Below are 27,937 nucleotides of genomic sequence, written 5' to 3'. Positions count from 1 at the left end.
TTCACCTATTCCTTTTCTCCAGAAATGCTGCCTGACCTTCTGAGTTACTCCGGCATTTTGTGTCTACTTTCGGTGTAAACCAGCTTCTTCAGTTCCTTCCTACACAAGAGGAACTCAAGTGCAAATGTACATGCTGAGGAAAGATCAACGATCGCTCTGTTAATTTCTGGGATTTAGCAACTGAAATACAACATTTTTTCCATGAAGATTCACGGTTTTTTTAACGTGGAGATGGACCTCTGTATTCCCTACATTTTTTATTGCATTTTAAACATTACTTACTGCACCAATTTATATATTATCAAATACATGTCACTTACAAAAACAACTCTGGCGGCACAATTACTAAATACCAATGTAAAATAAGTGTTGCTATTGTCTTTTTGTAAAAGTTAATTCAATCATAAGGAACTAGCCGGTGGCTTTTTAGAAATCGTTTTGCTCTTTTTATGCAAAATCAAGTTATCCCAATAAATATTACGTAACGACACAAATGTGGGTTTTATTTTTCGGGGAGAGTGCACGGCAATAGAGTTGGTGCCTTACAGCGCCAGAGACCCGGGTTCGATCCTGACCAGGGGTGTTGGCTGTACGGAGTTTGTACGTTCCTCATTTGACCTGCATGAGATTTGCCTGGGTGCTCTGGTTTCCTCCCACACTTCAAGGTACAGGTTTCTAGGTTAATTGGTTTCGGGAAGAATTGTAAATTATCCCCAGTGTGCAGGATAGTGCTCGTGTACGGGCGGACTCGGTGGGCCGAGGGGGTCTGTTTCCACCCTGTATTTCTAAACTAAACGGCTTAAACATAGAAACATTGAAAATAGGTGCAGGAGTAGGCCATTCGGCCCTTCGAGCCTGCACCGCCATTCAATATGATCATGACTGATCATCCAGCTCAGTAACCTGTACCTGCCTTCTCTCCATACCCCCTGATCGCTTTAGCCACAAGGGCTACATCTAACTCCCTCTTAAATATAGCCAATGAACTGGCCTCAACTACCTTCTGTGGCAGAGAATTCCACAGATTCACCACTCTCTGTGTGAAGAAATGTTTTCTCATCTCGGTCCTAAAAGACTTCCCCCTTATCCTTAAGCTGTGACCCCCTAGTTCTGGACTTCCCCAACATCGGGAACAATCTTCCCGCATCTAGCCTCTCCAACTCCTTAAGAATTTTATATGTTTCTATAGTCAGAACCGGTCCTGCTGAGCCGGATGGTCACAACGCATAGATCAACTTGCACTTTACCCTGTCTAAAACTGTTACAATTGTTTCGTTGGGTTGCTGTTGTCTAAATTACTTAAATTATTGCATCGTATGGTAGGCGCATTCCCAATCTCGTTGTACCCCTGGGTACAATGACAATAAAGATATATTTTATTGTATTGTATTGTAAGATCCCCCCCCCCCCCCCCAGTCTTCTAAATTCCAGCGAGTATAAGCCTAGTCTATCCAATCTTTCTTCAATTGGAAATGTTACACGTTACAAATTCACTGCAGAATTAGTAATTTTCGATTCTCAATGCTCCTGTATTATTAAAAAGGACTCGCTATGCCAGTTGCCAACCGACTAAAAGTTGCCCCCATCCCTGCCCTGAAGGGTTAAAATCTGCTGCTCCTTTCAGTTTGCAGTTGGATAGCGTTGTTTCTCGCTGCGAGAAGCTGGGGCGGAGCTGTCTGCCTGGCGCTGCATCAGCAATACTGGAGGGGAGAACGCAGGGGGGGGGGGGGGGGGGGGGGGGGAGAGAAAAGCAAAATGACAAATCTGGAATTAATTTCCGATGAAGAATTTGGCGGCGAGAAAGTGCTCAGCAAATGACGTGAGTGCGGGAAGGAGCGGCTCTTGTGAGCGGGGCCACACAATGAAACTCCGGTACAAGATCGCGGCGGTGCTCGGCTGCCTGGTGGGCGGGCGGCTGCTGCAGTACCTGCTGCTCGGCATGTCTGCCGGAGAGACCCCGCCGAGGGTGGGCGACGGCCGAGCCTGGCGAGACGTGCAAGCGTTTCAGGGGCGCCTGGTTACTCGCCAGCCCGCCGCTTTCCGCTCGCAGCCTCGCCCCCCCTTGAACCCCCGGCCACGTCTCCTGACCAAAAATCGCAAGAAGCCCGCCAGCGACAGGTAAGGGCTGAGTTCTAGGGCGTTAGAAGCAACCCTGGCCGAGCTGTGCCTGTGTGTGTGTGTGTGTGGGGAGAGAGAGGGGTGGGCGTGAGTCAGCCGGCCAGCCAGCGCTCCGGGGCTGCAGAGAGTGGAGGGCAAACTGGAAACACATTGTATCCCGTGTGAAATACTCCTCCCCTCTGCTCTCTGCACTGGAAGAAACTGTTTCCTGAACGACATAACTTTAAAAAAAATACTTTGTTCCAATACTGTGTGGAATAATTTCCCTTACAGCTTTCCATTACTGCCTTCCATCACAGTGAGGAGGGGACTGGAGGAGACTCACTGTGATGGATGTCTCTTTTTGTTGTTGTTGTGTTGGTTGGGGTTGTGTCATTATTTATTTTACTGCTTTTATTGTTGGACGAAATTTAGTCCAACAATAAAAGCAGTAAAATAAAAACAAGTTTTTTGGATGACAAATAAAGATATCCTATCCTATCCTATTCGGGGTATAATTTGTACGCCCCCCTTCACTGGCAAAATTAATGTCCATGACTGTCAGTAATCGTGGGCGTTAGCAACATTAGTGAATTGCTACTCCCCCCCCCCCCCCCCCCCCCCCCCCCGGCCACTCGGTGTTGGGTTGCGGGCTTCCACATTGTTCAGCGCCTCTCGCTGGAAGGAAAGGCGAGAGAATTAATTATTCGTTCACTGCTGGATGATGTGGTTGCGACGTGCAAGGCTGGCTGTTCATGTCTCCGTACTAACGAGACTGTCGCTGGCTTATTGCCCCTGAATGAAGTGGTCCGCCAGGAACCAGGGCCACAGATAGTCAGACCGAGTGAGAACAAACTTCCCAGCAATCCGTCTTCCTTTCAGGTTGATCTGAGTTAATTGACATACGCACCAGCGTGAAACGAAGTTCTTTGCTGGCATGAATGAAGCCGATAACGGTCTACGTTGTAATGATAACTAAAACTGATTTTACAATTAATGGTGACGGTACCTGAAGTGGTGCAAATAAAAAGTAAAGTGTAATATCAGAATAACAAAATGAGGTCGAGAACTTTGAGAGAATCCTCATGGACTTGCTGAATCTTCTCATAAATTCTTGGAGCAGAATTAGGCCATTCGGCCCATCAAGTCTACTCCGCCATTCAATCATTGCTGATCTATCTTTCCCTCTTAACCGCATTCTCCTGCCTTCTCCCTATAGCCTCTGACACCCATACTATTCTATAATTCTCGAATGCTGAACAAAATAAATATTCTGTGCTTTCATGATCAGTGTGTCAATGTTAGTTTGTTGGTGATATGGATACCAATGAACTTGAAGCTGTTGACCATCCCCCAAGGAGCTCAGTTTATGAGGAGAGGGTTCTGTTCACCACCCCATGTCCTTGGGTCGACAACCATGTCTTTTACACAAAGTCCTGGAGTAACTCAGTGGGTCAGGTAGCAACTCTGGAGAACACGGCGAGGTGACATTTTGGGTCAGGAACCTTTTTCAGTTTAGAGATCCAGCGTGGAAACAGGCCATTTGGCCAGCCAAGTCTGCACTGACCAGCAATGCCCCTTACACTAGTTCTATCCCAAACACTAGGAACAATTCACAGAAGCCAATTAGACGACAAACCGGCACGTCTTTGGAATGTGGGAGGAAATCGGAGATCCCGGAGAAAGCCCATGGGGGTCACAGGGAGAACGTACAGGTTCCACACAGGCAGCACCCGAGGTCAGGATCAAATCTGGGTCTCTGGAGCTACGTGAAGGGTCCTGGCCCGAAACGTCACCTATCCATGTGGTAGGTTGTCGTGGGTCTGAGGTTGCCAGGAGTCAGTGGAGGTGTTGCATTTCTTCAATGAGGTTTTCAGTGCATGCCTGAATCCTTTCCTCTTTCCTCAGACTGCAAAATGGAGTCTGTTTCTGGAGGCTGGCGCCAGACCTGCCCAACAGAGCCAACTAAGAATAACTAGAGCTTCAATGGTGGGAATGATGTCTTAAGAATATTAAGCGTTACAATGCTATGTTGTTCTTTCCATTCCAGTGACTTTTGTTTGAATACCAAGGTTTATTGATCATGTGAGAGTCCAAATGCTTAAATATTCACATTATTGCTGAAGTTGAGATTTGGGTTTTCCTCCCTGTTTACCCAGGCCAAAAGGACCTTACTTGTTCCAGCATTGTGCATGTTGGGCCATGTGTAATTATATCAAGGCAATGTTAAACAGTGTTGCACTTGACTTAGGAAGCATTTTCACTACTGAGCAAAATATTAGTATTCAATTCACAATGTTTAACTGGGTACCAACTGGACATTTTATGGATGCCTCGTCATTTCCACAGTATGGAAGTTGGCTGCCAGGGAGGATACAGAGCACTGTTGGTCAGCAGCCCAGATGCTGTCCTATGGTGCTTTGAAGTTGAAGCCAACTTATCATATCATATCATATATATACAGCAGGAAACAGGCCTTTCCGGCCCTCCAAGTCCGTGCCGCCCAGCGATCCCCGTACATTAACACTATCCTACACCCACTAGGGACAATTTTTACATTTACCCAGCCAATTTTGGGCTCCTAATCTGCAGTTTTGGGCTCCTAATCTGAGGAAAGACGTTCTTGCCTTAGAGGGAGTACAGAGAAGGTTCACTAGATTGATCCCTGGGATGGCGGGACTTTCATATGAAGAAAGACTGGATAGACTAGGCTTGTACTCGCTGGAATTTAGAAGACTGAGGGGGGATCTTATAGAAACATATAAAATTCTTAAGGGGTTGGAGAGGCTAGATGCGGGAAGATTGTTCCCGATGTTGGGGGAGTCCAGAACCAGGGGTCACAGCTTAAGGATAAGGGGGAAGTCTTTTAGGACCGAGATGAGAAAACATTTCTTCACACAGAGAGTGGCGAGTCTGTGGAATTCTCTGCCACAGAAGGTAGTTGAGGCCAGATCATTGGCTATATTTAAGAGGGAGTTAGATTTGGCCCTTTTTGCTAAAGGGATCAGGGGGTATGGAGAGAAGGCAGGTACAGGTTACTGAGCTGGATGATCAGCCATGATCATATTGAATGGCGGTGCAGGCTCGAAGGGTCGAAAGGCCTACTCCTGCACCTATTTTCTATGTTTCTATGTTTCTATGTGTCTACCTCTGAAAGTGCTGGTCTCCTCAATTGTGCACTGAAGCACTACCCTAGTATTTGTCCTCATCACTTGAACCCAGGTCTTCTCGTCTCAAATGCAATTATGAAATCCACCAAATGAGAGTGAAAACCATGTGTCAAGTGTTCAAAGGAAAACATACAGTTGGAGCTGGAAGTGTTCCACTCCATGGCTTGTTTACTGAGAAATTTCCATCATTACTTTTCATACAAGTTTTCTCATCTCGGTCCTAAAAGACTTCCCCCTTATCCTTAAGCTGTGACCCCTGGTTCTGGACTCCCCCAACATCGGGAACAATCTTCCCGCATCTAGCCTCTCCAACCCCTTAAGAATTTTATATGTTTCTATAAGATCCCCCCTCAGTCTTCTAAATTCCAGCGAGTACAAGCCTAGTCTATCCAGTCTTTCTTCATATGAAAGTCCCGCCATCCCAGGGATCAATCTAGTGAACCTTCTCTGTACTCCCTCTAAGGCAAGAACGTCTTTCCTCAGATTAGGAGCCCAAAACTGCACACAATACTCCAGGTGCGGTCTCACCAAGGCCCTGTACAACTGCAGTAGAACCTCCCTGCTCCTAAACTCAATTCCTCATGCTATGAATGCCAACGTACCATTCGCTTTCTTCACTGCCTGCTGCACCTGCACGCTTGCTTTCAATGACTGGTGCACCATGACACCCAGGTCACGTTGCATCTCCCCTTCTCCTAATCGTTCACCATTCAGGTAATACTCTGCTTTCCTGTTCTTGCCGCCAAAGTGGATAACCTCACATTTATCCACATTATATTGCATCTGCCATGCATTTGCCCACTCGCCTAATCTATCCAAGTCACTCTGCAGCCTCCTAGCATCCTCCTCGCAGCTAACACTGCCACCCAGCTTCGTGTCATTCGCAAACTTAGAGATGTTGCATTCAATTCCCTCGTCCAAATCATTAATATACACTGTAAATAACTGGGGTCCCAGCACTGAGCCTTGCGGTACCCCACTAGTCACTGCCTGCCATTCCGAAAAGGACCCGTTTATTCCTACTCTTTGCTTCCTGTCCGCCAACCAATTTTCTATCCACCTCAACACTAAACCCTCAATACCATGTGCTTTAAATTTGTACACCAATCTCCTATGTGGGACCTTGTCGAAGGCCTTCTGAAATTCCAGATATAACACATCGACAGGTTCTCCCTTATCCACTCTACTAGTTACATCCTCGAAAAATTCTATAAGATTCATCAGACATGATTTGCCTTTTGTAAATCCATGCTGACACAAAATGCTGGAGTAACTCAGCGGGTCAGGCAGGAGCGAAGGAATGGGTGACGTTTTGGGTCGAGACCCAAAACGTCACCCATTCCTTCTCTCCAGAGGTGCTGCCTGTCACGCTGAGTTACTCCAGCATTTTGTGTCTACCTTCAATTTGAAGCAGCATCTGCCGTTATTTTCCTCACACTTTCAGAGAGACTGTTTTCAATGATCTGTAGGTTCCAGGACTGTCCACTACAGGGACGTGTGCCTGCAGTCTTAGTGCTCTTATGAAAAAGATTCTGGGGCTACTCCGAATAGTCCCAGTTCGGCACAACATTCACCCTTAAAGCAAAGCAAAAAAGTAGATAAATGGTTATTTATCTTGCTCTCATTTGGGGGGACTTGCTATGGCTAGTTTGATTGCTGTGTTTCTGAGATCCACCTGTGTAATGTAAGGGTTAAACAGGCTTTTCAGTGAAGATGTTATTGTCTGCTAACAGCTCCACATTGTCAAGCAAGCAGTCTCACTTGGAACAACAACTTGTGCTTTGGGGAAATACTTAGGCTCTTATAGAAGAACCAGTGAATCATGCTTTGCTGCTCTTTGGCTGCGGTTTTGGTTACATTTTGAGTTGCAGTCGCAGTTTTTGTTTTCTGCTAAGATTACATTGTCTGAGCATTCTTCTTCGATCATTGATTCCAATCCTTGAAACCTGCTCATACCTTGTTGCAACCAGCAACAGAAGTTCACTGAGATTTTAGATGCTGCCACATACATAGAAGTTCCTGTTTTCTTCAGAACCAGTAGCTTAGCTTTGTGAGCAACAGATGCATCTGCAGGCTCTATGTGTACTTAAGACATGCAAGTTTTTGATAACCAATACTGCCATCTGGAAATGTGTAGAAATGTAGGTCAAAATGGTATGTGTAGTTATTTTTTACTGTTGTCCATTATAAGGAATGGTTTGCTGAAAACAGCAAAACTATAGTGGTATTTTTATTTGAAATGTTTTATGGAAAAGAATAAGGGATCCGATTTTGCATGAAATATCAAAATTTCACCGTGATTGCCACAAAGTTTGGGGCACATAATTTACACATTGTTGTCTGCTTTCGATGAGAAGGAATTGAAGTTTTGGTGTTCTCTAGTATTTGCATTGGGGAATGTGTGGCAAGTTAAAATGGGTGAACCAACGGTGCCTTCATTTATCCGAATAAGGAGAAACCTCTGCTGAATTCTACTCCTAATACATGGCTTACATCTTGGCTTTGTTACTTATCAACCAACTAGACTTTGGAGATACAGTGTGGAAACAGGCCCTTCGGCCCACCTAATCTACGGCGACCAGCGATTGCCGCGTACACACTAGCTGAGATTAAAACTGAACAATGAGCTGCCATTATTCAAGCACAGCCCAAAGTTGCTTGAGTTCTCTTTCAGGAGCATAAGAGAAGCACCGAATAAGCTGTAAGACAATTTAGGAATGATGATGGGTACACAATAACGTCAGCAAAACGATGGAACTGGTCATTGACTTCAGAAAGTGTGGTGGAGTACGCAACTTGGTCCGCATCAATGGTGCTGACATGGAGATGGTTGAGAGCTTCGTGTTCCTGAGTGTAAATATCACCAACAAATTGACCTGGTCTAACCACATTGACTATGTGAGCAAAAAGGCACACCAATTCCTCGACTTCCTCAGGAAACCGAGGAAATTTGGCATGTTGGGACACACGCAATGACACCTGCCAATTTGTGCAGATGTCATTCTATTGGGTAGATCATAGCTTGGTATGGCAACTGCTCTGCCCAAGATTGCACGAAACTGCAGAGAGTTGTGAACGTAGCCCAGTCCATCATGCAAACCTACCGCCCTTTCGGGTTCCGGGTATACGGCTCCTTGTCTTAATTTAGTGTTGTTTTAGTTTAGAGATTCGGCCTGGAAACGGGGCCCTTCTGCCGACCGAATCCGCGTCGACAATCGTTCATCTGTACACTGGTTCTACTCTACGTACGAGGGACAATTTACAGAAGCCTACAAACCTGCATGTTTTTGGGATGTGGGAACAAACTGGAGCACTCGGAGAAAACCCAGGCGGTCACAGGGAGAATGTACAGCACCCGAGGTCAGGATCGAACCCTGGTCTCTCGCGCTGTGAGGCAGTAGCTCTACCACAGCGCCACTGTGCAGCCCCAAGTCAGGTGGCACGGTGGTACAAGTCGTCCTGGGTAGTGAGCAGATACCTGAGTGTTAACACATGTTTATTCATCCAGGCAAGTGGACAGTCATCCTTCATGCTCTTGACTGACCTGTGTCCTGTTGATGGTCGAGAAACACTGGAGATTCAGGAGTGCATCACTTGCTGATGATGCCGTGCACAAATATGACTTAAATGCTGTCAGTGCAATCCTGAATGTGGCCTAAGACTTGCTGCATTCAGAGCCAAACGGACCAGTTGACTTGGGCTCTTTACTGGAAAAGCAAGAAGACTCATTTATCCCACCCAGTATCACCAGAAGGACCATCCATTGTTCCTCCTCCATTTTCCATGTTCTTTTCCTGTTCCTCCCTTATCCCCCCCCCCCCACTCCACTCTATTCCTCAGCTAGTGCTGTGCAGAATGCAAGGGCAGTCCGCTGGCAAGCTCTCCCTTGAGTGTTTCACATGGTCCCTCCTTATCAGTCTGCACATCAAAACCCCTGCTTCAGGACCCAAATGATTGACTCCACTAAGTTACAAGTAGCCATGCATTGCAGCTGCAGTCCACCAGCATTTGCAGGAGTCTGCCCACTAGTGAAAAGACCACGAGTGTCAGAACATTAGGGTGAGGGCTCCAGCATTTTATGTCTACCTTTGGTGTAAACCAGCATCTGCAGTTCCTTACTCCACTAGAAAGTCAGTACATATATCTTGTCTCCCAAGAGCCATCCCTTAAGAAACGGCTGAATACAATGGTCTCTGCAGACTCCCTCATAGTGAAGGGAGCATTTTCATAGTTGTCATACACCAGCTGCATGTTCAGGAAGTACTATCTGCTTCTGATTCACAACAAGTCGAAAGACACATAGGTGGCCCGTAATGTGCCGGAAGGAACTGCAGATGCTGGTTTATGCCGTAACCCCCCATCTCTCACCCATAATGAGGACTTAAGTGTATTGCCACTCATTTTGCTCTTAATTTGTCACTTTTAAATCATGCATTTGGACACCATAAACATTGCTGGAGATTTTGTTTTAATTCAATGAATATTTTAGAAGTACCATCTGTTGTGGCCTTGTTTACTCTTAACTCTGTTTATAATTCTGCACTTAATTTGGAATGGAAAACAATGAATTTTATTTGTATATTGCATTTGTTTTATTTTAGCATGAAATCCCGAATGACATGCCATATGTGACATGTAGTTACACATTCCATAGAGTGGTACAGTGTGGAAACAGGCCCCTCAGCCCATCTTGCCCACACTGGCCAACATGTCCCAGCTACACTAGTCCCACCTGCCTGTGCTTCGTCCACATCCCTGTCCTATCCATGTACCTGTCTAACTGTTTCTTAAATGTTGTGATAGTCCCAGCCTCAACTACCTCTTCTGACAGCTTGTTCCCTACACCCACCACCCCACGTTTGATGGTGTTGATTGAAACCAGCAGCAAGAGATCCAAATGCACGTTTATCGTCAAGATTTAGGAAAGATGTCAAATCCTTCAAAGAGGTGCAGAGCCAATTACTAGAAATGGTAGCCCAGATATTTAATTTTTATAGGTAGGAAAAAAAACTGCAGATGCTGGTTTCAATCGAAGGTAGACACAAAATGCTTCAGACTGAAGAAGAGTCTCAACCTGAAACGTCACCCATTGAGTCTGTAGAAGGGTTTTCATTTTTATGTTGAGACTAGCAAAAGTGGGATTGATTGAGTTTAGTTTGGAGATACAGTACAGAAACAGGCCCTTCTGCCCAACGAATCCACGCCGACCAGCGATCCCCATACACTAACATTATCCTGCACACTAGGGAACTGTTTACAATTTTACTGAAGCCAATTAGCCTACAAACCTGTACGTCTTAGGAGTGTGGGAGGAAACCGGAACACCCGGAGAAAACCAGTCGGGATTGAACCCGGGTCTCTGGCGCTGTAAGGTAGCAGCTCAGGATGTCTCCGCCTTAGTGCAGATGATTAGAGATTGAGTAGAAGTGTGCAAAATCATAATGGTTTTTGGACCGAATAAACAAGGAACAACTGTTTTCATTGATAAAAAATCCATGGTAATTGGAGGATGCAGCAGTATGGTAATTTGCCAAAGAATAGTCAATGTGGGCACAACACAATTACGGCATGAGTTGATTTGATCTGGAATACATTGATTGGTAGAACATTTATTCTTCGGATTCGACGAAGGTATTGGATTAGAATGTGATGGCAAAATAAAATCTCAAGAATGCAATGAACGAACAGGTTGATGGGATTACATTTGGAGCTTCTTCAAAGAGCTAACATAGGTGGAATAGGCTGACTGGATTCTTTCCAAATAACTTATGTAATGATTTAAAATCATTAATATTGTCTTTACACTAAGCAACGTACTTGGGTAAGCAATGCAACTGAATATTTCAATCAGGAATGAGGAACTGTAGATATGACTTACAAAAAAACAAAACATACAAGTGCTGGAGTAACCCAGCGGGTCGGGCAGCATCCCTGGAGAACGTAGCTAGTTGACGTTTCTGGTTGGGACCCTTACCAACTCAAAATGTCACCTATCCGTGTTCTCCAGGGATGCCGCCTGACTCAAGCTCTTTGTGCCTTTTAAAAAAATTATTTCATCTTGTGCTTTACCTTTACATTTAAGATTAAAATTCAAGAAAACATGTCGAAATGTATAATATTAACAAGGGTGCATAAAAATTGTGTTTTTGATATGGCTCAGGCTCTGTGTCTCCTGACATTTGTTGAGAGATGTAAAAGCATGTTTAAACACGGTGTCAAAGGATGTCGTGGGTGGAAGTGAGCAGATGGCAAAGAAACAAGTCCAAATAGAACAGCAAAGTTAATTTTAAAATTAGATTTGAAACCTGCACATTTTGTTTCTCTTCAGGGATCTTCAGGAACCAATATTTCGCCTCCACAGACAGAATGGTGAAGAATGGGTGCACTTGGCAGTGGTGGCCTGTGGGGATCGGCTGGAAGAGACAATGACTATGTTGAAGTCGGCTATTCTTTTCAGTATCTACAAGATAAAATTCCACATCTTTGCTGAAGACACACTCCACCCGCAGTTTGAAAGCAGTGTAAGTGTCTGGATTAGAGAGCAAGTGCTGTTGAAACGTATTTATGAACAGATTGTGTTTATGTTGTTGAACACAATGCAGCACAGTGGCGCGGCGGTAGAGTTGCTGCCTGACAGCGCCAGGGAAAATTGTCCTTGGTGTGTAGGATAGAAATAGTGTATAGGGATCACTGGTCGGCCAGGACTCGCTGGGCCGAAGGGACTGTTTCCACACTGTGTCTCTAAAAGTCTTCAAAAAAGTTTTGAAAACTCACTGTGAAATCATGCAAGGATTCATTTCAGATAAGCATGTTGTTATTGTTTATGTGGCATTAATCAACTTGCTTTGCATCCTCCCACTCTCCATGAACAGGGTCCACTGATTATGTTGTGTCTTTTTTAATAATTGTCTTTTAATATCACTGTTGTGATGATGTGTCTTGCGCTGTTGTCCAAGTTGCAGTCTGTTTTATGCATAAGTAATTGCAAACATTATTGCCACGCCATGATTGCCTATTCTTTCCCTTTGTTATGTATGATTAGTGAGCAGGGACTAGGTCCTAAGCCTTAGGTTAATTGCCGCCATTTTGGTGACTGTAACCAAATGTCACAAGATAGCATTGAGTCTCAACAACATGTGTGTTTGGCTGCAAACATTTGCACTTCCCACTTACTCTCACACCAGTCATTTCAGTATTCTTTCAGAGTTATGTTGTTGTACTATATAACAATGGCCATGTTTGTGCAGTGCATATGCAATGTAACAACAATTCACTCTTGTAGAAACGCCACCAATTATGTGAGAAATAGTAATTATAGAACAGCTTTGTCACATAACTTGAATATGAAAGGATTGTGTTTTTAAGCACAATGCTCCTCCATCTCGTCCATTCATTAACAATACAGTCTGTCGATACCATTTATTATGTTGGCCAAGTAAATCACGGAGTACAGATTAGATTATGTACGGTGTGTAGAAAGGAACTGCAAATGCTGGTTTATACTGAAGATAGACACAAAGTTCTGAAGTAACTGAGCAGATCAGGTAGCATCTCTGGTGAATGCCAGACCTGCTCAGTTACTCCAGCACATCAGATTATATATGAATAATCTAAAGTAATTATTCTTTAGATTACTCATTAAAAAAATATGAATAATTGGAAGAATTATATATGCTTCATCTTCAGATTATATATGCTTTCAGGATTTGTACAAGGATCATTTAACCAACAATTAGATCTTAATGTATTGTTTGTACAGTGTCATCTGTCAAACATCCAAATTTATTATTAATAGGTTTGCTGCACCAGGAATCTGAATTATTAAATTAAAACTGAATTACATTAAACGTTAAAATGTTTTCTGATTAAGTATTGCAGAGGGAAAAGAATTGTCAGCCATGTTCAAAATGTTGATGATTTTTGTCATGTATTAAACACTTGGGGAGAAAAGAATGCTGGGTTGAGAAAAATGTTCTTGCAATCTTCACTGCAGAGTGACGGCATGGGTGTCCCCCTCTCGACTGTCTGGAAGTAGAATTAGTATAAACAGCCTTAATTCTATTTATAATGAAATTTAGCTTTTTAATTGGGTGGCACTGTGGCGTAACTGGTAGAGCTGCTGCTTCACTGCGGCAGAGACTCGGGTTCGATCCTGAACTTGGCGGCTGTTTGTGTAGAGTTTGCACGTTTCTATGTTGCAGTGACTATGTGGGTTTCCTCCAGGTGTACCAGTTTCCTCCCATTTCCAAAGACGTGTAGGTTTGTAGGTTAATTGGCCTTTGTTTAAAAAAAAAATTTAGACAATAGACAATAGGTGCAGGAGGAGGCCATTCGGCCCTTCAAGCCAGCACCGCCATTCAATGTGATCATGGCTGATCATTCTCAATCAGTACCCCATTCCTGCCTTCTCCCCATACCCCCTGACTCCGCTATCCTTAAGAGCCCTATCTAGCTCTCTCTTGAATGCATTCAGAGAATTGGCCTCCACTGCCTTCTGAGGCAGAGAATTCCACAGATTCACAACTCTCTGACTGAAAAAGTTTTTCCTCATCTCAGTTCTCAATGGCCTACCCCTTATTCTTAAACTGTGGCCCCTTGTTCTGGACTCCCCCAACATTGGGAACATGTTTCCTGCCTCCAACGTGTCTAACCCCTTAATAATCTTATACATTTCGATAAGATCTCCTCTCATCCTTCTAAATTCCAGTGTATACAAGCCTAGCCGCTCCAGTCTTTCAACATATGACAGTCCCGCCATTCCGGGAATTAACCTAGTAAACCTACGCTGCACGCCCTCAATAGCAAGAATATCCTTCCTCAAATTTGGAGACCAAAACTGCACACAGTACTCCAGGTGCGGTCTCACTAGGGCCCTGTACAACTACAGAAGGACACTAGGGCCCTGTACAACTGCTCCTGGTGTGTAGGAAGTGGATGCAAAAGTGGGATAACATGGAACTAATGTGAACGGGTAGTTGAAGGTCAGCATGGGCTCAGTGGACCGGAAGGCCTGTTTTCATGCTGTATCTGTTAAAATAACCTAAACTTGCAGTAGTACAACCTGACTATGAGGCAAAGCAGTTTGCATTCCATTCTTAACCTTATCTCTATTGGGACTGATATGAATAATACCATGATTAAGGCTGGTCTTCTGAGGTTAAAACACTGGTACTACGGAGTAAGTGAAAGATATTGCCAATAAAATGATGGTGCAAAGCTACATGGACAAGCAAATACAATGATAAACTAAATATATACAGCTTAACCAAAAAAACAGGATGGAATCTCTAAACAGATTTTTAAGGCATTTCCTGTGGAGCATATTGTCAATTATTTCCTTTTACTGCAGACTATCCAAAATTATGTTGAGTGTTTCCTTATGTAAACTTTACAGATTAAGTTTAGCGACTGGAATCAAAACTGTCCAGACAGTTTATGCACTTGGGGAAAAAGTAGCGAATTGTGTGCAGGGCCTGACAACAGCAGCCTGCTGTAGTGTATTTGTTACGTAGCAAACTCTTGGGGATTTTTGTGCCCCACTTAGTGAAGGTGATATCAGCCTTGGATGACAGTTACTACTTTGATAGTCTGTTTGCATCAGCTAGAATCTATTGGCTTTCTCAGAGCATTTGCGCTGTTAGTTTTTTTTAGTTTAGATTAGTGATACAGCACGGAAACAGGCCATTCGACCCACCGGGTCTGCGCCGACCAGCGATCTCCGCTTATTAACACTATCCTACACATACTAGGGACAATTTTTACATTTACCGAGCCAATTAACCTACAAACCTGTACGTCTTTGGAGTGTGGGAGGAAACTGAAGATCTCTGAGAAAACCCACGCAGGTCACGGGGGGGGGGGGGGGGGGGGGGATGTACAAACTCCATACAGATATGGAACCTAGCAGCGGACTCATTAGCCTGTAATATAGAGGCCAGCTTTTAGATTAGTGATGTTTCCTGTATCTATATGGAATGCTGGCATATGGTCTTGGAAATATCAATCTGTATTACTTCAGACTGTCTCAGTCTCAAAGAGATTTGCAGCTGATTAAATTTTGCAACCTCTGCAACTGACCAAGAAACCGAAGGAGAACTGTTTAATCGGTTGGGTTTCCAATAGAAAGATTAGACAACCTTGATTGAGTTAGATAACTGCTATTTAAACGTGATAAATAGCCAGTGGTATGAGTGAAAATTGCAAAGTACATATCTTTATTTAATCCACAGATCAATCCAGTAAATTTTAACTTCCAGTTTTGTTTAATATGCTAGTTTAATAGTAATTAAGCTATTAGTGTACAATAGTAATTGTTCAATAATAATTTTCCATAAGAACAGAGGTTGCACAATGAGATTTAGGTAAGAAGCGCAAGGTACGATCGACCTGCCCGCAGGCCCTTCATCGCCCTGCGTGGCTCGGCCGCAGCACTTTCCATCGCCCGGTGGAGGCTCAGGACTTTCATCGGCCTGCTCGGCTCGGCCCTGGGACTTTCCATCGCCCGGTGGGGGCTCAGGACTTTCATCGGCCTGCTCGGCTCGGCCCTGGGACTTTCCATCGCCCGGTGGGGGCTCAGGACTTTCATCGGCCTGCTCGGCTCGGCCCTGGGACTTTCCATCGCCCGGTGGGGGCTTCAAAAAGTTGGGAGCCTCGATCACCTCGTGGCACCACGGGAGAAGAACGAGGAGGAGATAAGACTTTGCCTTCCATCACAGTGAGGGTATGCCTAGAGCAATCACTGTGATGGCTGTTTGTGTAAAAAATTATATCTGTGTGTCTTGTGCTTTTTAATGTCTACTGCCGGACCCTGACGTGAGAGGACGCTGGCGTTGAGTATTCGCCGCTTTTCCGTCAGGATAGTTTGTCTGTTTGTTTCTATGTTAATTGTTTTTGTAAAGCGCTTTGAGCATGCGATAAGGCGCTATATAAAATAAATGAATTATTATTATGAATTATTATTATAATCGGTGCAGTGAAAATCTTTGGTTTGCATGCTACACAAACGGATCAGAAATAGGAAACGTAGATAGAATCAGTTCAAACTCACGATAGAGCAAAGGGGATGATCCAGACTGCATTATAGCATCAGTCTTTACATATTTGTGAATTGCTGATGACTTCATAAGTCAAAGGAGCAGAATTAGGCCATTCGGCCCTTCGAGTCTACTCCGCCATTCAATCATGGCTGATCTATCTTTCCCTCTCAACCCCATTCTCCTGACCTCTCCCCATAACCCTTGACAACCGTACTAATCAAGAATCTGTCACTCTCTACCTTACAAATACCCAATGATTTGGTCTCTACAGCCTTTCGTGGCAATAAATTCCACAGATTCACCACGCTCTGACTAAAGAAATTCCCCCTCATCTCCTTTCCAAAGGTGCATCCTTTTATTCTGTGGCTATGCTCTCTGGTCCTAGACTCTCCCATTAGTGGAATCATCCTCTCCACATCCACTCTATCCAGACCTTTCACTATTTGGGTAAATTTCAATGAGGTCCCCCTCTCATCTTTCTGAACTACAGTGAGTACTGGGCCAATGCTGTCAAAAGCTCATCATATGATAACCTAATTATCCCCAGGATCATTCTCGTAAACCTCCTCTGGACCCTCTCCAACGCCAGCACGTTTTTCTTCCTCGGATATGGGGCCCAAAATTGCTCACGATACTCCAAATGCGGTCTGACCAGTGCCTTATAAAGCCTCAGCTGATGTGTGAACATGTGCAATTGTTCAACAAATATTGTTCCTATCTGACAAGTTTTATTCAGATCTGCAGGCATTAATTCAGAAAATGTTACTTTGACTAGTGAAACTCTGGCGTTTGGCATGTAAATCATTATTTTTATATTTCAACAGATTAAAGCCTGGCCATATTTATACAAAACACATCTTGAATACAGCATCTACCCAATCAACTTTTCAGTGGGAAATCCTCAGGAATGGAAGAAGTTATTTAAGCCATGTGCAGCACAGCGCCTTTTCCTTCCAGTACGTTATCATTTTCATCACTACTTGTGTTATGGAATCGCAAGGATATTTCTTTCAATGTTTGCCAATCAGTAACTCTGCTCTGGTTTGAAGCACATATCTTAAGATTTTTACGAAAAGGTATCAGTTGAAGATTGTAGTAGTGTTTAAATTTTTTTTTTGTCTCTCAAGACTGCATTTCGGCAGGAATGCTGCAATTATAGGTTTAGTTTAGGGAGACAGCACGGAAATGGGCCCTTTGTCCCACCGAGTCCGCGCCGACCAGCAGTTCCCGCACACTAACGCTATCCTACACACACATTTATACCATGCGATTAGCCTACAATTCCACAGGTCTTTGGAGCGTGGGAGGAAACCGGAGCTTCCCGGAGAAAACCCACGCAGGTCACCGGGAGAATGTAAAACTCCGTACAGACTAGCACACGAGGTCAGGATCAAACCCGGGTCTCTAGGGCTGTAACGCAGCAACTCTACCGCTGTGCACACTGTCACTCAGGCACCAGCATTGAATGCAAGTGTCAGTGACGTTAAACATAAGTGCTTGGGTAGTTTACACCCCAGCGGTATGAACATTGACTTCTCTAACTTGAGATAGCCCTTGCTTTCCCTCTCTATCCCCTCCCCCTTCCCAGTTCTCCCACTGGTCTTACTGTCTCCGACTACATTCTATCTTTGTCCCGTCCCCTCCCCTGACATCAGTCTGAAGAAGGGTCTCGACCCGAAACGTCACCCATTCCTTCTCTCCCGAGATACTGCCTGACCCGCTGAGTTACTCCAGCATTTTGTGTCTACCTTAATCATAAGTGTGGCCATCTCGAATCTTCCCACGTAGTTGCATTTCAGCTTCAAGTCACTGGTCCACTATCCACATTCAAAACATTTCATTTTCATTCCTTTTTCTCGCCACAGCAGGAACACATTCATTTTTCCCTTTATAAGCACCCAATGAGCTCAGCCCAGACGCAGTTTGATTCACATCTTCTCCTTCTGTTTGATTCAATAGAACACAAGGATCATCTAAATATTCTTCTGGAATGACAGTGAAACCATCATTGTTTGCTATCGTTGCACCATTGGAACCAATGGCGTCAAGACGTTAAATGCAGCAATGATAAGCTGATCAGTAATTCTCCTGCTTCACATGCTGTTAGGTCATGCAAACCTCCTGCTCTTGTCATTTGATCTTTAAGTACTTCTGTACTTACAGTTGCTGCATGTATAATAGTAGTGCCCTACCCCATTTACTGTCTCCAGTTTTGCAAATACCCTTATGTCGCCCTGATGTTTTGCATAACTGAAGATTCATTTTGATTCAGTGGCAGCAGTAATTATGGTATTTTAAGAGAATTGGGATTAATCATACCCTCTGGATAAAATTAGGAATTGTTGAATTATTGTAGTTTTTTTTAAAAATCGATTGTTCTTCACCTCAATTCTTAAAAACGTTTACTTCTCTACCTCCTCACCAGATGATCCTGAAAGATGTCGACTCTTTGCTGTACGTCGACACGGACGTTCTCTTTCTGAGATCAGTGGATGATGTTTGGAATATCCTGAAGCTCTTCAATTCTACACAACTTGCAGCCATGGCTCCAGAACATGAAATCCCAAAGATCGGATGGTACAGTCGGTTTGCACGGCATCCGTATTACGGAGCAGCTGGTGTCAATTCAGGGGTCATGCTGATGAACCTTACTCGAATAAGAAGTCGGCTGTTTAAGGTGAGCGGAGAATGATTCATAATAGCGATTAAAGCAATTTGTTCACGGCTGCAGTTTTAAGCTTGTCAGGGGGATTTATTAATGAAAAACAACAAATTCAAGATTCATTTGTTCTTTGACCCATACTTTATAGATGAGGACTGAGAAATTCTGTCACTGAGTGCAACGTCTATGTAGTTGATGATGTGGCATTTCTGCAGAAAAGCAGATGTAAAACAAGATTGGGAACTTATCAATTTCACCACTAATTTCCATCCTGCTCTTAAATATACTTGGACCAACTCCGACATCTCCCTACTGTTTCTGGATCTCACCATCTCCATCACAGGAGACAGACTAGTGACTGACATTTACTACAAACCTACTGACTCCCATAGCTATCTTGACTACACTTCTTCCCACCCTGTTTCCTGTATCCCATACTCCCAATTCTTCTGGCTGCACCGCATCTGCGCCCAGGATGAGGTGTTCCATACAAGGGCATCGGAGATGTCCTCATTCTTTAGGAAACGGGGTTCCCCTCTTCCATTATAAATGAGGCTCTCACTAGGGTCTCCTCAATATCCCGCAGCTCCGCTCTTGCTCCCCCGACCCCAATTCGTAACAAGGATAGAGTCCCCCTTGTCCTCACCTTCCACCTCATCAGCCGTCACATACAACAAATTATCCTCCAACATTTCCGCCACCTCCAACTGAGACCGCTCCCTCCGAAACTCCCTGGTCCACTCGTTCCTTCCCACCCAAACCACCCCCTCCCCAGGTACTTTCCACTGCAACTGCAGGAGATGCAACACCTGTCCCTTTACCTTCCTCCTCGACTCCATCCAAGGACCCAAACAGTCTTTCCAGCTGAGGCAGAGGTTCACCTGCACTTCCTCCAACCTCATCTACTGTATCCGCTGTTCTAGATGTCAACATCTTTACATCGGCGAGACCAAGAGCAGGCTCGGCGATCGTTTTGCTGAACACCTCCGCTCAGTCCGTCTTAACCAACCTGATCTCCCGGTGGCTCAGCACTTCAACTCCCCCTCCCATTCCAAATCTGACCTTTCTGTCCTGGGCCTCCTGCATTGTCAGTGTGAGGCCCAGCACAAATTGGAGGAACAGCACCTAATATTTTGCTTGGGTAGTTTCCACCCCAGCGGTATGAATATTGACTTCTCTAACTTCAGATAGCCCTTGCTTTCCCCCTCTATCCCTCCCCCTGCCCAGTTCTCCCACTAATCGTCCTGTCTCTGACTACATCCTAGCTTTGTCCTGCCCCCTCCACTGACATCAGTCTGAAGAAGGGTCTCGACCCGAAACGTCACCCATTCCTTCTCTACAGAGATGCTGCCTGACCCGCTGAGTTACTCCAGCATTTTGTGTCTACCTTGAGAACTTGATGGGTTACAAAGTGTCCTATTTTTTTCCGCCACTAACTAACATCTCCCTGCATCTGACATTCTGGTGCGTGGAGTTGTGTGATGTGGAATTCAATGATCAATGATACTTTTTTGTCACGTGTTTTGTTCAGTTTAGTTTGGAGATACAGTGGGGAAACTGGCCCTTCTGGTCACCGAATCCGTACCAGCCAGTGATTCCTGCAAATTAACACTACCCTACACATATTCGGGACAATTTTACAAACTCTGGACAGACAGCACCTGTAGTCAGGATCGAACCCATGTCTCTGGCGCAACTCTGTTGATTAGTGGGTGAGATTCTCCTGCTCTTTGGGGATAGACAATAGGTGCAGGAGTAGGCCATTTGGCCCTTCGATCCAGCACCACCATTCAATGTGATCATGGCTGATCATTCTCAATCAGTACCCCGTTCCTGTTGCTCACAGCCTGGTGAAGTATTTGCCGATAGTTTCAGCCCTGATAGAATTCTTTATTTGTTTTGTTGAAAAGGGGAAGTGTGTGACGTTGATTATAGGAGAGTTGAGGAAGTTGGCAGGTGAGCTATGTAATTCAACTGCAAACCGCAAGGATTAGGAGAGATCAATTATATTAAGAACTGAGTGTGCACTGCAGCCAGGTTTTTGCAAGTGAGTTTCTGACATTGACCTCCTCAACAACATGGCTTCCTGAGAAGATGATACCTGGGGCCTCTTCCCACGTGCTGAAACCTGTGAGATTTCCCACCCCATTTATTGTTCTTGATAACCTTATCCAAGATTTTCAAAGATAGACCCAAAAAGCTGCAGTACCTGAGCGGGACAGGTAGTATCTCTGGAGAGAAGGAATGGGTGCCATTTCGGGTCGAGACCCAGCTTTTTGTGTCTATCTTCGGTTTAAACCAGCATCTGCAGTTCCTTCATACACAAGATTCCCTAAGCTGTATCTAAGCACCTAGGTGAGCTCTTGGCTCTTCACACGTTTGACAGTTTCCAGGAGCATTTAAGTGTCAAGCCAACGGTTCCTTCAGAGGTCCAACTGTTCTTTGTAGTCTTTGGTGAGTAAATTAAATACCATTCACTGTCCAAGTGTGATAGATGATGTTTTTTGTCTTCTCTTCTGACAGAATAGTATGATTCCCACTGGCCTAAGATGGGAAGACTTACTATATCCTTTATACCATAAATACAAAAATGATATCACATGGGGAGACCAGGATTTATTAAATATCATATTCCATTATAACCCAGGTAAGTTAAAAACAAATTGTTTTCTTTATTAAATGCAAAACCAGTTTATCAACTTTCCATTCTATTTTGTGCAATTTGAATTTTTTTGTATATAGATTTGTAGCTTAATATCAAAGGTTCTCAAAGGTCTTTTATTGTCACATGTACCAATTAAGGTACAGTGATATTCGTATTACCGTACAGCCATACTAAAAAAAAGCAACAAGACACACAACTCCATAAAAGTTAACATAAACGTCCACCACAGCGGATTCTCCACACTCCTCTGTGATGGAAGTAAGCCTCATCTTCTTCCCTCATTTTTCTCCCGCGGTCGGGGCAGTCAAATCATCCGCAGTCGGGGCGGTCGAAGCCCCTGTGACTTAGAGCTCCTGAGGTCTGTCTCTAACCAAAGACCGCGAGTTCCACAATGTTAAATCCGCAGGCTCCTGCGGTTGGAGCTCAGAGGTCGATCCCTGGCAAAGGGACCGCGTGCTCCACTATGTTAAAGTCCGCAGGCTTCCGCGGTTGGAGCTCCCGAAGTCGGTCTCCAGCAAAGGTTGCCAGCTCCTCGATGTTAGGCCGCAGTGCGGATGGGGATACGATACGGAACAAAATTGCATCTCCGTCGAGGTAAGAGATTTTTAAAAAGTGTCCCCCAAACCCCCCCCCCCCCACCCCCCAATCCCCCAAATAAAACAAGCTGAAGAACACTGAAACATACGTTTAACACAGACTAAAAAAACAACGAAGAAGGAAGGGACAGGCAGACTGTTGGCGAGGCAGCCATTGCTGGCACCACCCAGAGGTTCTTTTTATTGGAGGGGATTTTTCCCTGAATATGCAGGTGCCTGAGATGATGACAAATTAAAAGAATTTTGCAATGCTGTTATTATAGTTTGACTACAGCATTCTTGCTTGTGTTGACTTGAAACTACGGAGTGCATCACATATAAAAGGTCAGAGGGCAGGCACTCAAATCAATGCTGTATCTAATTGAAGGGCGTATGCAGATAATTTTCAAGCACAGAAACAAAGTATGAAAAATAACTGCTGATTGAATGGCTTTAATCACAAACTTAATGTTCTGTACTGATTAGCAATGTGTTCTTTTGATTAAAAAAATCTTTGATGCACCATAAGTTATTGAATTATAAATGACCAGAGACCTGAAGACAGACATGAGATTGTCTGTCTTCATACGGCACGGAGGCGCAGCGGTAAAGTTGCTGCCTTACAGTGAATGTAGCGCCAGAGACCCGGGTTCAATCCTGACTGCAGGTGCACTCTGTATGGAGTTTGTACGTTCTCCCCGTGACCTGCATGGGTTTTCTCCGATATCTTCGATTTCCTCCCACACTCCAAAGACGTACAGGTTTGTAGGTTAATTGGCTTGGTAAATATAAAAATTGTCCCTAGTGGGTGTAGGATAATGTTAGTGTGCGGGGATCGCTGGTCGGCGCGGACTCGGTGGGCCGAAGGCCCTGTTTCCGTGCTGTATCTCTAAAACAAATACTACAAGAGTCAAGAGTGTTTTATTGTCATATATGTCCCAGACAGAACAATGAAATTCTTACTTTCAGCAGCACAACAGAATATGTAAACGTATTCTGTTGTGCTGTAAAAACTGTAGCATTATCAGGTTTTGTCAAAATGTTTCCCATTTAAAGACTAGTTCACAACTGTATAACTAAGTAGGAAAAACTTGCCATGAACTCCTCTATATTACAATTAATACAAAACACTCTTTGACATAATGTGAAACTTGAGTCCTGAATCAAAAGATTCTGAACAAACGTTTCTCTTCTTTTCAACCCTCCCTTTCTGTCGAGTCCAGGGTGTGGTTTGAGAGCTGGAAGACTGTGTGAACCTAGATCCAAGTATTAACCAAGGTTGAAGCTTGCAGGACATCACTATCAGTGCATAACAACAAGAACATCAGGAAACATGGCCTATTATTTTATTTTACTCCTCTCAAACTCACAACCACCAGATTGGTTTAGACCATCAGGCTCGTAAGAAACTATTAACTATTCTTGTAACCTCCCTCGTATGCAGGTGACTTAAACCCCTGTATAGAGTGATAAAGCGTAGAAACAGGCCCTTTGGCACAACTTGCCCACATCGGCCAACATGTTCTAGCTATACATAGAAACATAGAAAATAGGTGCAGGAGTAGGCCATTCGGCCCTTCGAGCCTGCACCGCCATTCAATATGATCATGGCTGATCATCCAGCTCAGTAACCTGTACCTGCCTTCTCTCCATACCCCCTGATCCCTTTAGTCCCACCTGCCCACGTTTGGCCCATAGATAGAGCTCTTAAGGATAGCGGAGTCAGGGGGTATGGGGAGAAGGCAGGAACTGATTGAGAATGATCAGCCATGATCACATTGAATGGTGGTGCTGGTTCGAAGGGCCGAATGGCCTCCTCCTGCACCTATTGTCATATCGCAACAGTCCCACAGTATTCGGGGAAAACCTACAAAAGCTTGAGTTTACAACTCCAAGTCTGATAGATAAAAGGATCGTTATTTTTCAATGTTTTCCGAGTCTTTTCAGAAGTTTAGTTCCCACCGAATCAGCACTGACCAGGGATCACCTATACACTCGTTCTATCCTAGACACCAGGGACAGTTTACAAAAGCTAACTAACCTACGAGCCAACATTTCTTTGGAATGTGGGAGGAAACTGGAGTACCCAGAGAATGTCCACACAGTTCACAGGGAGTACATTCAAGCTCTGTACAGACCGCACCCGTAGTCAGGATATTACCCAGATCTCTAGCGCTGGAATGCAGCAACTCTATCACTGTACCACCCTAATATACATGACCTGAGACCTGAAGACAAATGAGAATAGTTTTTCTCGCATTAAACTCTTAAAGTAATGAATTGTTCAATGAAAAAATATATATTTAGCAAGAATTGGTGATCTAGGTAGGATATTAAGATGATGTTTCTTCTGATTATGTAGAATATCTGTACGTGTTTCCTTGTCAGTGGAATTACAGACCTGACCATTGTATGTACGGCAGTAACTGCAGAGGAGCAGAAGACCAAGGGGTTTCCATTCTCCATGGAAACCGTGGGGTTTATCATAATGATAAACAGCCTGCCTTCAAAGTAATGTATGAGGCTGTACGCAATGTAAGTACTTTCAACACAAAGGTATATGTCTTTATGACGATCAAATTTCATTAGTGTTTCATTTCCTTTTTCGGATTGGAGTTTCAAATTTTTGTTCAGTGATTATAGCTGTTGCTGATTCATGCTGCCAATTTTGCATCCCTTCTCTGTACCTCAGCATTGGAAGGCTGAAAAGAGCATGAACTTATTAGAAAGAAATGTGACCTTTCTCATTTGATTCTTCTGATCAATGGACCTACAGAGAAAAGGGTGTTTTCTATGGACTTCACAATGCCATACGCATTGTGAGCGCTTCCAAAATGTTCGCTGTTGTGGTCAAATCTAAATTTGACATCATTTTTTTGCATATGTGACGGTAATCCAAATAAATTCAGCAAATAATCAATAATTCAGTGGATTTGACAGTTAAGCTATCCATCATTCGGCAGTCAGCAAAGTGCGTTGTGCACAAGCACAGTTAAGGATGCATAATTAATGTTGTGTTGTGAGTATGGCGTTGGTGCGTGAAAGAACTATAATAGCATGCTTCCTGATTGTAGATTCACAGAGGGAACAGGCCCTTCAGCCTAACTTGTCCATGCTGACCATGATGCTCCATCTAAGCTAGTTCCCACTTGCCGGTGTTTGGCCCATATCCCTCTAAACCTTTTCTATCCATGTATCCATCCTAATGTCTTTTGAATGTTGCTACAGTACATGTTGCATACTTTTGTGAAAATACATCATGCTGTTTAACTTGTGAGTATCCACTGGAACAAATAAGTACATGTTTGGAAGATGAGTGATAAAAATGTTGAAAATTGGCTTTTTGGCTAGAAAGAAATGGTCGATCGCATCCTCATCAGCGTCATAGTCAGACAGCACGGAAACAGGTACTTTGGCCCAATCTGTCCATACTGACCAAGGTTGTAGCTGCAGGACATCACTATAATTGTTCCCAGTGCATAGCAATGGGAACATCAGGAAATGTGGCCTATTTTTTTTTATACTCAAACTCTCAGTCACTAGCTTGGTTTAGACCTGGGCAGAAATAACGGACTATACTTGCAACATCCCTCACTGGAATACCACTTGAACCATTTACACAAAGTCATTGGGAAAACAGCTACGGCTATCAACATTGATAAATTAGGGGCATCACGGTGGAGCAGCGGTACTTGCAGCGCCGGAGACCCGGGTTCGATTCCGACTATGGGTGCTGCATGTATGGAGTTTGTACGATCTCTCCCTGGGTTTGGGTTTTCTCCGAGATCTTCGGTTTCCTCCCACACTCCTAAGACGTACAGGTTTGTAGGTTAATTGGCTTGGGTTTGTACACTTGATATTGTGTAAATTGTCCCTAGTGTGTGTAGGCTTGTGTTAATGTGTGGGGATCGCTGGTCAGCATGTACTCGGTGGGCCAAAGGGCCTGTTTCCACACTATCTCTAAACCCAAAAAAAACTAAACGTGGTTCTGGGAATATTGAAAATTACAGTACTGCAAAAAAAAGTTGATGACAAACTTTTTTTTTCTTTCAGTTTCCCTTTGAAGATAATTTATTTCAGTCTCTATATTTCCCACTTCAAAACAGCTTTATGAACACAGTACACACTTTATGTGGCAGGCTTCCACAAGTATTCCTGAAGCAGTTTGAACAAGCTATGCGAAAAGCATATGAGGTTCGTGTTATTCATATAGGATAACAACTGAAGATAGTGGATATTTTTATGTCAAAAAAGAAAAGAAAAACTGCAGATGCTGGAAATCTGAAATAAAAACAAAACATGCTGGAAATACATGGAGGGTCAGGCAGTATCAGCGGAAGGAGGAACAGAATGAACAATTCTGGCCTTTGAACTCTCAACAGTTCCAGATTGTCTCCTCTGCTGTCATTTCATGAACCAACTCTCCACCCAACTCTGCCAAATGTTTCACCTGAACTTGTGAACTTACCTAACTTGTTGTCCATCCGATATCTTGTACCTCGGAGAAGTCACAGTGCAGTTTCAATGGATTCATCTTCATTTTGTATTAAGGCAACAGTTATCTCCATTAGTTCAATTCACTTGCTTTACCTCTGAACTCAATGCAAAACAGCATGTTGTCCAAATAAATGTATTCCAAAATGTTCCCCTTATTACCTCAAATAAAAACATCCAGCAGGACCATAACAAGAAAGAAGCCTCACCTACCCCTGGTGTACATCCACCTTCTGATTGTGTAGGAAGGAACTGCAGATGCTGGTTTACATCCAAGATAGAAACAAAATGTTGGAGTAACTTTGGGACCGGCAGCATTTCTGGAGAAGAAATGGGTGACGTTTTGGGTCGAGATCCTTCTTTGGACATTCATTCCTTCTCCCCAGAAATGCTGCCTGTCCCGCTGGGTTACCCCAGCATTTTGTGTCCATCCACCTTCTGATTGGAACTCTGTTAAGGAACATACCTCATTTTCCTCGCACTTTTCAAACAGGTGTACGTTGTGGCATGGACATATTTCACCAGAACTTCCAATACCCTCAACCACTGTCTTTGTGTTCAAACCATCGACTTTCTCTCATTGATTAAAAAATTGAAAACCTTGCTGTAATCTTCCTGAATCATCTGCTTAAAAATAGGTGCATGTTACTTTCCCTAGCGTAAATTAATTCTGATACTCTTCATTTACCATCACTGTCACCAATTGTCACGTTTTACGTTTCAATCGCTGGAAGTTGTCACAAACCTGAGAGCATCTACCTGCCTGGATATTGGCACTAATATATTGGCACTAACGCATTGCCTCCTCATTTATCAGAAATTTCTCAGTTATAAATATTGTTTTAAATAATTTTCATTGAACATTGATTCTTCTCCCAAGACTTTATAAATTTCTTCAGAGCCTGTTTTTTCACTCTTCATTTTTCGGGTGGTCTTGCCTCGTGGATTTCACCCGATATCACTCAACAAGTCTAGGGTTTATGTGGCTTGCTTCTTCTGCTTTATATATTTTTTTATATATTAGGAAAATGGGCAATTTTTGAGCCTGCTGCTTTGGTGCCATCGACATGATTAGATAGCAATGGAACAAAAAGTGTAGAAAATGTTTTTTACCATTAAAAATTAATCATTCCCAACCAATTGTTTTTGGAAGTGCAAGCTATTTTTGATAATGTGATACTTAATCTACAATATTTATACATTAGTTTTAAATTTAAAAAGGTACTATTTCATGAATA

At 43.7% G+C, this 27,937-nt stretch overlaps 1 protein-coding gene across 1 annotated transcript; it reads left to right on the top strand.

The window, feature by feature from the left end:
• The first annotated feature begins 1,751 nt into the window (after positions 1–1,751).
• On the top strand, positions 1,752–27,793 carry gxylt2 (glucoside xylosyltransferase 2). Its single transcript, XM_078413881.1, has 7 exons — positions 1,752–2,118; positions 11,596–11,788; positions 17,128–17,259; positions 18,729–18,980; positions 21,489–21,612; positions 24,568–24,740; positions 26,259–27,793. The coding sequence occupies exons 1-7, from the start codon at positions 1,781–1,783 to the stop codon at positions 26,421–26,423; spliced, it is 1,377 nt and encodes a 458-aa protein (XP_078270007.1). The 5' UTR covers positions 1,752–1,780; the 3' UTR covers positions 26,424–27,793.
• Positions 27,794–27,937: the final 144 nt, after the last annotated feature.

This window comes from Rhinoraja longicauda, chromosome 17 (genome assembly GCF_053455715.1).
Source record: "Rhinoraja longicauda isolate Sanriku21f chromosome 17, sRhiLon1.1, whole genome shotgun sequence".
In the NCBI taxonomy this organism is placed as follows: Eukaryota; Metazoa; Chordata; class Chondrichthyes; order Rajiformes; family Arhynchobatidae; genus Rhinoraja; species Rhinoraja longicauda.
The sequence above is the reverse complement of the archived record's forward strand: the minus strand, read 5'-3'. Positions and strand labels throughout refer to the sequence as shown.

Bases quoted from the DNA above. Each gene is read 5' to 3' on its own strand.
- gxylt2 (XM_078413881.1), top strand. From the start codon at position 1,781: ATGAAGAATTTGGCGGCGAGAAAGTGCTCAGCAAATGACGTGAGTGCG. The intron at 2,119-11,595 runs GTAAGGGCTGAG...GTTTCTCTTCAG, and splicing joins AAGAAGCCCGCCAGCGACAG to GGATCTTCAGGAACCAATAT. The intron at 11,789-17,127 runs GTAAGTGTCTGG...ATATTTCAACAG, and splicing joins ACCCGCAGTTTGAAAGCAGT to ATTAAAGCCTGGCCATATTT.